Source organism: Dasypus novemcinctus, chromosome 4, assembly GCF_030445035.2.
Source record: "Dasypus novemcinctus isolate mDasNov1 chromosome 4, mDasNov1.1.hap2, whole genome shotgun sequence".
NCBI classification, from domain to species: Eukaryota; Metazoa; Chordata; class Mammalia; order Cingulata; family Dasypodidae; genus Dasypus; species Dasypus novemcinctus.
Window position 1 is genome coordinate 1,210,974 of NC_080676.1, and position 12,357 is coordinate 1,223,330.

At 40.9% G+C, this 12,357-nt stretch overlaps 1 protein-coding gene across 1 annotated transcript in view; it reads right to left on the minus strand.

The window, feature by feature from the left end:
- Window positions 1–11,638, minus strand: part of LOC101411864 (nephrocystin-3) — a 43,340-nt gene extending 31,702 nt beyond the window's left edge. The window contains exons 1-6 of the mRNA XM_058294961.2: window positions 11,240–11,638; window positions 8,938–9,063; window positions 8,232–8,382; window positions 6,304–6,456; window positions 1,845–1,978; window positions 137–297 (exon numbers count right to left, since the gene is read on the minus strand). Coding sequence (XP_058150944.1) covers window positions 137–297; window positions 1,845–1,978; window positions 6,304–6,456; window positions 8,232–8,382; window positions 8,938–9,063; window positions 11,240–11,638 — 1,124 coding nt within the window. The remainder of the gene's footprint in view (window positions 1–136; window positions 298–1,844; window positions 1,979–6,303; window positions 6,457–8,231; window positions 8,383–8,937; window positions 9,064–11,239) is intronic.
- Between the last annotated feature and the right edge of the window lie 719 nt (window positions 11,639–12,357).

A 12,357-nucleotide genomic window follows, 5' to 3' on the forward strand; every position in this document is an offset into this window, starting at 1 on the left:
TCATAGAATTTACTGAATATCAGATTCTTTTGGGTTATAAAATGCAATTAAAACTTATCTTTGAAGTTCATTTGGCAATCTCAATTCTATTGACAAGCTTAACTCTAGTAATGTATTATAGCTTTTTTCACCTTACCTGGGTAAAGTTAAATGAATAAATAAAATAACTAATGAACTCTTCTCAATTTCCCATTTTCTTACAGTGAGATACTGAGTTGCAGTATCTATTGGAAAGTACACAGCATGGAAAAAATATCCCATTGTCTCACACATTCTTCTAAGTTTAGGTGAATAGTCCTAAAAACAAATTAAAATATGTAACAGCGTAATTATTTAACTAAAGATCTAGTGAACTTCACACTACTTAAAATAAAAACACACGCTTTACAACAGGTTATTGTTGGATATTTTTCATTTAAAATTTTAAAAAACCACAATCACATTTTAAAGAAAAGTTTGAATAAAAAAGGCAAGCTTTTCTATAAAACAAAGTTAATAATAGTTTAATAACTTGGCAGTTTTCTAGCTCAAAAAATGTTTCATAATACAAACTAAAACAATGAGAGAAGGTATTAGGCTATTTTGCTTTGGTATTTGTTAATTACTGTTTTCATTACTATTAACAATTTGTTTTACTATTTACACAGTGTGAAAAACATAAATACCTAGATCTATATAGTAAAGACCATTTATCATGATATATTAGAACACAAATCTAGACAGATATAAATCCAAAATATGTTGGTCTCCAAGTAATGATGAATATTAGGCAAGAAATTAGTAATTACCTCAAAATGTCCTTGAGACCAACATATATTAAATTAGTGGGTAGAAGCTTTAGGCTTTGAAGTATTTTTATCATTTTACCAAAATTGAGTAATATCATAAAGGAAATCTAAAGGAATTTATTAATCAGTATCTGGAAGATGTTAATATAGCAGGTATATGACACAATACACAATTATTTTTAATTCACTTAGAATAGTGGTCAGCAGACAGTTTCTATAAAGGGTCAGATAGATGGTAAATACTTTTACAAAAATAATAATATAATAGCTTAACAAGTTGGCTGTTTGTAGAGGGGTTTTGGGGGTTCATTCACTATTCTATAATTTACTCTGTCATTGTATTGTAAAGCAGTCATCGACAATATATAGAGCAATGAACAAGGTAGTGTTCCAAAAAAACTTTATTTATTTACACCAAAACTTGAATTTCATATCACAAAATATTCTTCCTCTTTTGATTCTTTTCTAGCCATTGAATAATCTAAAACCCAGTCTTAGCTCTGAGCCATACAATAACAGGCAGCAGGTCAAATTTGGCCCACAGACTATAATTGGCCATCCGCTGCCATAGAATAACTCCAATGGCTGCCTTGAAACATTAAAAACCAAGATAAAGATTAAATTTGGATAAGGAAACAGATTCAAGGATAGAGCTGGAAGTTACTAACTAAAGCAGGCACTATCAATAGCATTCTTAAACATTAGAAAAAAGGGATAAGAAGAATTCAAAAAGCGTAACATTTCAACACCTGAATTTGATATTCAAAACTATCTATAACTATTTAGACCCTTCTTCTTCCATCTTAGCTCCTTAACTCCCAGAAAGTTACAAAAAAAAACTAAATCCTAAAAACAACCTTGATTCGCACCATCTATCCTTCTTTGAATGTACTAATAATACTAAAGAAGATTTTCTCTTAAAAGCCTAAGATACTTCTAAGAATATCATCTAGTAGGTAGTAAACTACTTGGCTTAGATGTAGTAGTATCACAAACAGGATATAATATTGACTTGTATTCTAAATCAGTGAATAGAGAATTTTAAAGTATCCTCACCTTAAGGAAAAGATCCATGTCAGGCTGGGTTTCGTCTGTATAAATGAGGAAACATCTGACAGTGTTGCTCCACAGAGAAGGTGAAAACAAGGGAGTAACTTGTAATAAACTGGCTGCAGCAATATCCCAGTCATCTGAAAACAGCGTTTCTCATAAGTTTGTGTAAATAATACCAGAAAACACTTTGAGAAGACATTAAACGATTCTTAAAATGCCTGACAAAACCACAATGGGGCATCCTAGAATGGAATCTGATCGCATGTGTTAATACTGACGTGGCTTCTAGAATAACGTGTTAGAAGTCAATTCGTTCTCTAGCCTCAAATTCTATCCTGGGACTTGAAGCAAGGAATGTCACCAGTGGTCTTTCCTGGGGCACCTGTGAGTCCAGGCAAACACCTGAACTGTTTGGCCTCAGAGCGCCCATTAGTTTGCAGTTTGAAGGGAGTCCACGCTCCCGGGCTGGCCTAAGGTTTTATCTACTTATTCTTGAAATGCATGGAGTCAAAAAGAAGAGCCCAAGAATGGCATAAAATGAAAGTAACCACATGCTGTTTAATTATAATGAGAATTTAAGATGTACTTGGCTAATTCAAAAGGCCTAAGTAATAAAACAACTTTTATTTGGCTAGAGATGAGTAAATTTATAATTTTAAGAAATAAAGAGTGGAGTTTCTTATACCTTCTTAGGTCTGCAGTATTACTGAAATTCTGAACAGATTCTAGAGCTACTATGGCACCAGATTACATAAAACTAATATAAATATTCTTTTGGATTGAACCCAGGATCTCGTATGTGGGAAGCAGGTGCTCAAACACTGAGCTACATCCATCCCCCAGTAAGAGTTTTTGTGTTTTTTTCATTTGTTTGTTTATTTTGTTTTTAGGAGGTACTGGGGCTTGAACCTGGTGGACCTCATGCACAGGAAGCAGGCAGTCAACCACTTCAGCTACATCCACTCCTTATTCTTTTTTTTTTTTTTTTGCTGTTTGAAAATCCTTTATTATAAAATTATAAAATAGAAAAGTAGCTGGAAAGAAATTACAAATTTTAAAAGAGCTTGCAAGTCCAGGTTAGATATAATCAATTACAAAAAAAAAAAAGACAGCATAGCTACATACTTTGATAAATGTAAATAATAATTCAAATATGATAGAAATTGTAACATAAATCTAATTTTTATAACTCTAATCTCTAAGAATGATAAATATCAGTTTAGTTATTAATTTCCACTTAGGCCATTCTTTCTAGATAATCAAATTCCTATTTGGGAATTTTTCATATCTTATAGGAAGGAATTACAGCAGATCACAAGTTGCCAGTACATAATTTCATAAGGCAGAAAAACTCAAAACCTTGCTCAACAGTAGTCAGGCTAAATCATTATTGACCCAGATGGATTATTTTAATTAAAGAGTATGAATAAGAAAGGGTTAAAGAAAAATGAAGTATCCAAAAATATATCTCTTCTCCAGTCCTCCTTAGTAAAAAGCAAGTGTTTATTTTATATGAAGAAAATTCAGAATACTGATGATAGGAACAATTTGCCAGTTGCGATGAATAATCATTGTTTATACTATAATATTGTTATTTTACATTTATCTGATCTACTTCAGCTCTTTTTTGGTTACTATTTCATGGAATAACTTTTTTCAACATTTCACTTTTAACCTGATTGTGTTCTTATGTCTGGGTGGGTCTCTTGTAGACAATATATAGACAGCTCGTGTAATTTTTTTATCCATTCTATCAGTCTGTGACTTCTGATTGGGGAGTTCAATCCATTAACATTCAGTGTTATAACAGTAAAGAAGGCATTACTTACTTCATCCATTTTGTCCTTCGGCTCTCTGTTGTCATACCATTCTATGGTATGACATCCCACACCTTTAGTTTACCCTTTCTAACAATCTTCATTTCCACAGCTTCTCCAAATGTCTTGACCTTGTTTTTTCCTCTCAAGCTCCAACACCCTCTTTAGTATCTCTTGTAATTCTGGTCTTTTGTAACATAAACCATCAGCTTTTGTTTGTCTGTGAAGACTCTGAACTCACCCTCATTTTTAAAGGACAGCTTTGCCGGATACAGAATTCTTAGCTGGCAGTTTTTCTCTTTCAGTACCTTAAATACATCACACCACTTTCTTCTCTTCTCCATGGTTTCTGATGAGAGGTCTGCATTTAATCTTATTGAGGTTCCCTTGTATGTGATGCTTTTCTCTTGCTGCTTTCAAAATCCTCTCTTTATCTCTGATATTTGTCATTCTGAATACTAGGTGTCTTGGGGTAGGTCTATTTGGATTTATTTTGTTTGGGGTGCATTGTCCTTCTTGGATAGTGATATTTATGTTTATGTCCTTCATAAAGGATGGGAAGTTTTCAGACATTTTCTCAAAGATTCTTTCTGTCCCTTTTCCATTCTCCTCCTTCTGGGACACCAATAATGTGAATGTTTGTGTGTTTTGTGTTGTCATTCAATTCCCTGAAGCATTCAATTCCCTGAAGCTCTTTTCCATTTTTTCCATACTTTGGCTTTCTGTTGTCTTTTCTAGTTCAGACATTCCATCTTCAAAGTCACTAATTCTGCCTTCGAGCAATTAAAATCTGCTCTTACGTTATCTCTAATATATTTTAAAATTTCTCCCTCTTCCTCCTCCCCCCCCCCCTCCATTTTCAGCTGTGTCCATTCGCTGTGTGTTCTTCTATGTCTGTTGTATTCTCATTAGGCGGCTCCAGGGACCCATGCCTTCTGGAGTGGGAGAGAGGTGATCATTCTTGTGCCTCCTTAGCTCCCTAGTTCGTTGGGTTTCCTATTGTCTCTCCTCCTTTTTTTTTTTTTTTTTTTTTTTTTTGCGTCATCTGGCTGCATCAGCTCTCCATGTGGGTGGCACCACTCCTGGGCGGGCTGCACTCCTGTGTGGGGCGGCTCTCCTTGCAGGGTGCACTCCTTGTGTGTGGGACTCCCCTACGCGGGGGACACCCCTGCATGGGGCGGCACTCTTTGCGTGCAGCAGCACTCGGTGTGGGACAGCTCACCACGTGGGCCAGGAGACCCTGGGTAGCAAACCCTAGACCTCCCATATGGTAGGCGGAAGCTCTATCCATTGAGCCACATTTGCTTCCCCCTCTAATGTATTTTTAATCTCATCTATTCCCATAAGGTGTTACTTTTCTTTGCAGACTTTCAAAATGTTTTTTATGCTCACCCAGTGTCTTAACATTCTTTATCTCTTTAGACATGTTTTCTTTCAATACTTTACATTGATTTAGGAGAGCTGTGTGTTTATCATTGATTGTCTTAAATCCGGTATCTCTTCAGGATATTTGTTTTTTTCTCTTGGCTGGGCCCTCTTTTCCTGTTTCCTATTATGGCTTGTAGTTTTTTTGCTGATGTCTAGGCATCTGATTATGTTAGTGAATTTACTCTAATGGCCAATTTCTCTCTCTTGTTTATTGTTTTTTTCCCACAGCTCTTCTTCAATATTTAGTTCAACTTATTCTCAATCTTTAAAATTGCCCAGATTTAGTTTTCAAAATTGGGCCAGGGACTCACTACTGGGCGCAGATTTTCTCCCAGGGGCTGGATACAAAGAACACAAACAGTTTTTGTCTGTGCAGAACCAGCCAGCAGATGGCGCGAGTCAGAGCCCCTTTCCATGGAGGTGCTTCAGGTTAGGCTTCCCTGGGTTCCTGTGTTGAATCTCCAGATCAGAGATCCCAAGTGGGCTCTGCTGGCCTAACTCACTGATAGATGCACCCAGACCTCCCCTCCCTTTTCCCTTGAAATAGCCGACAGAGAGGAAGATATCTGTTCCCCTCTCAGCTGGCCGCACTGAGCCAGGGCTGTTGTCCCTTGGGGGTGGGGAGTCACCATGGGGCTTGGGAACCCCCTTTGTCCTCTGGCGTCTTACTCTCTCTGTCCCTCACCCTCCTGGGAGTGATGCAGCACTGTCCTGATCTGTTGACCCCCAAAGCAGGTCCCCAGACAGCTTTTGACCTTTTCCCCATTGTTTTGTGACAGCATTTGGCTCTGCCTGTCACTGCATCGCCATCTTCCCGCAATCCTGCCTAGATACACTCTCGACTAAGAGTACTACCTAACACGGCTTTTTATGTCAGCTCCTTCAGCTGTTCTACCACCCAACGCCTTCAGAGAAGCACAGGGAAGGACGAGAAACTCCTGTTTGGTATGCTCTTGCTGCTCAACCTGAACACCTGAGAATTCTGCCCAGAGCTCAGGTGCTGCCCCTGGCCGTCCAGGTTGGCTGCAGCACTGTCTGATGCAGATGTGAACTGCACAGCTCATCACCCCGGTCGTCACCCAGCCAGGGCATGTTTGTCAAGGGAAGGCACTCGGAACACAAAACTCATGCTCTGCTGAGGGTGGTCCTCCCAGAACAAGACTGCAGCACCTGCTCGGCCACCAGCTGAGGTCACTGGGAACGGCATGTGTCCTTACCTCTGCTGACGTTTGCAAAGGGCCCGTCCACGTCTACAGAACTGTGGGCGAACTCGGGGCCTCTGAAGGACTGCTGGAGCTGGAGCATGCTCCCCACGGAGGCCGCACTTCCCAGGGCTCCCCCAGCCCAGCACTCACACTGTGTGCCGGCCGCTGAGAAGGCAAGAGATGTCATCTTGAGAAAACCAAATCACTGAACGTTCAAAACGTTACCACACATAATGAACGGGATCCTAATTTTAAAAATACTAGACTATTACCGATGTAACAAATATCCAAACTTGAATGATTTTGAAAGTACTCTGCCACTCACTATTGGCAAAGTTCTAAGGTACTAGTTAACATAATTCTAGTTATCATCTCAAAATCAAAGTGGTGATTAAAAAAAGAACAATGAAAAGAACCAAGAAAACATACAATAAAAATGGCATTATAATAACAGAGAGGAGATAAAAATACCCCCACAAAAAAAATTCGAAAAACCATTTCTAACTGGACAGTTTAGGTATTAATGTAAAATGTGAAGGAAAGAACTACAAAGATAAATTGTTTTTAGCACATTAGTTATTAAGATTAGTAATTTATTAGGATATAGGCTCTTGGTGGCAAGGAGTACATCCTTTTTAACCTTCCAGCTCAACAAAATTGATGTCTGAATCAGTAGCTACTTGTGAGCATGCTGATGATATTTTTAATTATATTTGCCAGAATATTTACATAGCATATGTGACTATAAGTTAGCTGTTATTTGAGCTAAATCTCTGGCAAAATTAAGATTACTATTTAAAGATATTTGAATTTCTTATTTAAATCAAAGTATGAAGAAGAAACAACAAGAAGGGGAAAAAAAAAACCAAGAGATCTGAGATAACAACAATGCAAAAATTCTGCAACAGTATACAAATCAATTTTGAAAAGGTCTCACAGACTAATGCGGGCCAGTAATATCAGGCCAGTAAGAAATAATTCTCTTTTTTCTTCAAAAGTTAGTAATAAAAGTCCAGCACACTGGTCAGATTGCAATGGTGCTAAAATGCAAATTAAAAGGGAGATATCAGTTGCCATATTTCATTCCAAAATGCATTTACTTTGTAAGGATATAATTGCAGTTCTTTATAAATGGGAGAATGCCTGCATTTTTCACTGCATTGAAGTAAAATCATCTTCTTGTCTCAGTATCACTCATACCTTATTAAGATTTTGGGGGATACAATGAAACTTTTCATTCCATAATTTCAGGCTTTATTTCAGAAAAAAATATATTGTATATACAGAATTATAAAATAAAAACATTTTTAATACTCCACTAAACTGCACTGGAAACCATTCAATGAAATATACTGATAAACTAAATGATAGTTGCAAAGGATGCATCATTATGTAGAAAAATTAAGTGACAGAGAGACTTAACTGTCCTTCAATATTCATTCTCCCCTCTTTTCTCTAGTAATGGAACCCCAAATCTTAGTTGGACAATAGCTGCCCAGCTAACAGTTAGACTTGGCAATCCTCCTAGGATTAGCTCCGGTCAATGGGATTTGAGCAGAAGTGCTCTGTGTATCTCCCAGGTTGAAGCTTCGGGGAAAGCAAGGTGTTTAAGAGGCAGATGCCTGGAGCAGCTCAGACCAGAGAGAAAAACTATAGGTTAAAAGGTTGGCAGAGCACCAAGACAGACAGACGGAACCTTGGCTCCTGAAGACTTCATGGACTCTGTGGAGAAGAGCTGCCACACCATCTGGGACTGAAAGAGGGAGCTGAAAAGAGAGAGAGAGAGGAGGGAGGGGGGGAGAGGAGCTCCACTGTAACAGCAGTGGAAAAAATCTCACCTGGCTAAGTAAAAGGAGTATAGCAGGAGTCAGAGTTGGCTCTACGGTACCATCACAGCTATTCTGAAAGCTCAAACTATCATAAATAGGAAATAAGTTTACCAGTAACATCTGTACAGTTGTCATCTGAATCAGACTCTCCGGGATCAAATACGTGGATTCCCTGAGCCTGAAGCCTCTGAAGTTTGCTCTCCAACTCTCGTTTGGCTCTCAGTAAGTCCTGAATTTCATTTTCCTTGGTTTCTCTAAAAATCTTTAAGAGGATAATTTTGATTTTGAAATCTTCTTTTTTCATAATCAAAATGTATGTCATCAACTTTTAAGGGAAAAATCTTTCATTCATGAAACATATTCATCTGGTCCTCAAACTCCTCTTTTGTAAGATGAATAATCCCAGTTCCTGTGAGTTACTGTTTCAGAACTGGAACCCACAGGAGTTCAGGCAGGTCGTGCGCCCGAGGTGGGAGGCTGTCTTGATCACTGCCCAGTGTTTAGCAAATTGTTCCCTCCCAGTAAATGCCAGTAGAGTCACCCCCATGAAAACCCCTCTGAACATTTCCAAATGCCTCCCCCCAATACAGAAAAACTTCTTTTATTCCAAATCTCTATTAAAATGTTCACATTTACACCTTTTCCTTGGAACTCTCTCAAGTTTGCCATTTCCAACTCAAAAATGAGTACTTTATGTGAGTTCCTTTCATGAATCTTACATGAATTACCTCTATAATCTTCACAGTATGCTATGAACATTTTTAGCATACTTTTTTATCCCCTGTTACTTTGGAAGTAAAAAATATAAGGAATTTACCTTGAATTGCCTTTTAACTTTATCTCTATCATGTTCAAATGTAGCTGCTCTCTCCATTGCTTGGTATTTTGCTTCTAAAGCACTTTCCTTTTCCCGCAGTATCTTCTGATATGTTTTTTGAAGTGCCTAGAAAAATATACCTTGCTATTTTCTAATAAAAACAGTATTCCTCCTTGGTTTTACACTATTTTTCATATATATTAAATACATCTTAGAGTTTTAACCAATCTAGTTACAAATTTACCAGTTATCAACAAATGCATATTGCCATTTTATTAAAACAGGCAAAGTAAAAAAGCAAACATGCTTGAACTATAAAAAAGACATGTCAAGATTAAGCTTTCAGTAAAAATGAACACTTTTTCTTTGAAATACTTTCCTACACCTCAGTTTCCCCATTTTTCAGAGAAGAAAAATTACAGTTTGTAAGGTTTAACTTGAGACATAATTAATTCTGTAAGACCATTACAATTTGTATGGCTCAACTAGAGATAACATTAATTCTGTAAGACCATGCGCTCCTTGGCACCATGCCTTACTCATCCTGCTATCCCCAGAGCGCTTCACTATGCCTGCTACACTGCAGGTCTCCAGTATCGGTTTAAATAAATTAAGATGAATAAATATGAAAGCTTTTTTTGAATGCTTAGATATGTGAGAAAGAAGCCAATGGGATTTAAAAAAAAAAAGAATGAAGATTAGCAAAAGGTGTGATCGGGAACTGTGACACTTGTCACCTGCACTCTGCTCTGCTTGGCCCAGCCTTCCTTTCTACTTGCCACCTCAAAGGTCACCTCCAATGTGCAGTGACCCTTCTTTATATCAGTGGCTTGGACACGTGAGTTCAGATATCTGAAATGCGTAAGTTCATTTTTACATACAAGTTCATCAAGACTGCCTGTATCACCATACTAGAATCCTCAGGATTGGGGAATGAACTATGGACTAGAGTGGACTTACTGGTATTCTAGTATAGATCTATTGTGATTCTAGCAATGGAAGAAATTATATAATTAATGTGGAGACTGTGGACACTGCAGGTTTTGAGGGGAGGGAGAGGGAAAACAGGTGTAATATGGGGGCATTTTCGGGACTTGGGAATTATCCTGAATGACACTGCAACAACAGATAAAGGCCATTGTATATCTTGCCGTAACCTACAGAAGTGAGTGGGAGAGAGTGTAAACTACAACGTAAACTATAATCCACACATGGTGGCAATGCTCCAAATCAATTGCAATGAATGCAGCATACTAATGAAGGATGTTGTTAATGTGGGTAAATGTGGGTGGTGTGGGGAGCGGGGCATATGGGAATCCCTATATTTTTATGTCACATTTATGTAATCTAAATATCTTTTTTTTTTAAAATAAAAAGACTGCCCTATAGGAAAACTAATAGAAAGAATAAAACGAAACAGGTGAACTGCTGATAAGCATGTCCTTCCACGTAACAGTGCTAACTACATAGAATTAATGAGGGAGGAAAAAAGTAGAACACCTAACTAGAAGAACACCTCTCTGAAGGCTACCCTCTTTCGGAAGAGTCAGTTGTGCTATTTAGTCTGCTCCTGCAGTGATGAGCCCAGTTACTCTTGGGCTGCCCAAGGGTCTCCAGTAGCAGTTTAGAGTAAGCAAACCAGACAGGCAGTCTCAGAGGGCTCCAAAACCGATGGCACAAACCTCTGGCTTTATACAACCTCCTGAGGAATTACAATGGACCTGCTACACGGAGGGCACGCAATAATTGTTTTTTGAGTTGCTTTTTTTTTCAGGATTAAGAGAATTTGATTACATCTTCGAAAAGTTTTCAAGCACACTATGTAAGATGGTAAAAAGTAGGGGATTTCATTAGCTTCCAAAAAATTCAAGACCATTATTACTCAGGAGGTAGGGAACTTTTCAGAGAGCCAACAGGTGAGGAGCCTCACCTTTGAGGTAGACACATTTTGGTGCGTAAAACTCCTAGGAAGGAGTTTATTGAGTTACTTAAAAGTGTTTTGTGCGCGTGTGCGCCTTGTGTGAGTGTGTGGGCGTGCGCTTCTGGGACCTTCCTGCGATTGGCATTTGCAGCTTCGGGTCACTATCGTGTTGACTCTTCCAAGGAGTCTGAATGAATGAATCAGAGATTCATTTTCGATTATAGAGAAAGGCGGGGGTGGGCCAGTAAGGGGTCAGTGTAGACCCGGATAGGACAAGGCCCTGAAAGTCACAGGGCGGGGCGGGCGCCCGCTGTCCGCGCCGCGCGTCGCAGGAGCCGGGCGCCCGCCCCGCCCCGGGCCTGCCCGCCGCGCCCGCGTCACCTGCAGCTCGGCCCGCAGCCGCCTGTTCTCCGTGTCCAGCTTGGCCTCGCGGCGGCCGCTGCACAGCAGCTCCTGGTTCTTGCTGACCCGGAAGATCTCGTACTCCTTCCGCAGCCGCTCCAGCTCGGCCGCCGCGTACTCGAGCTCGGGCACCGACGAGCCGGTGGACTTGAAGCTGGCCCCCAGCAGCCCGCCGCCGCCCGGCCCGCGGCAGAGCGCCCCCGGCGCCGCCGCCGCGCCCCCGGCCCCCGGCCCCGCCCGGCGCGGCGAGCCGCGCAGCAGGCGGGCCTTGGGCGGCACCTCCACCGGGATCTCGCAGGCCTCGCCGCCGCCCGCCCCGTACGCGTCCTCGATCACCTCCCCGCCCGCGGGGCCCACGAGCGACGAGGCGCTGCCCATGGCGCCGGCAGCCGCGCCGCGGGGCGGGTCCAGCGGGCTCGGGCGCCCGGCGCGCGCCCCCTGGCGGCCCGGCGGCCCCGGCGAGGGCTGCGCCAGGCCGTGGGGTCCCCGCGGAGGGAGTGCCCAGCCAGGCACGGCGCCTGCCCACAGCCAGGTTCAGGCCTGGCCTCGCCCCGTCGTTTCAGGTCACCAGAGACCATCCCCAGCCCGACACTGTTAGTTTTTGCTTTGTTTTGACTCATTTCAACGGGGCATATTGGAGATGGGACACCAGAGGAACGGTGAGGCATCTCACCAAATAAAGGAAGAGATAACTAGTTATTAGAGGATGTGGGAGAGGGTGGGGTTTGGGTGATCTGAAACAAGAAAAGAGATGGGAGGAAAATGTTTAGAATTAAAAAAATAAAAGTCCTGGAGACGGGGAAAGGCTGGCATCTTCTCTCTTAATCCTGCTCTGGGCTCTTGCCTCTCCTTCCTCGGCCCTCTAACTGGGGTTTCTAACCTCTCTGGATTTGAAGGTCTGGGCTCCGTGCCTCCAAATAGAGGACAGAACACAGGGCAGGAAAGGTTTTATTTGGTTGACACTATTGCCGACTGGAGGTTGGTGCTCTTTGGACTTGATAAACGTTGAAAGTTGGCTCTTCCTTTCACAGGCACTATTTTAAGTTCTTCAGAGACACTGTCCCCAGTCCCTGGAGATCTTTAATCTTTAGATCTCT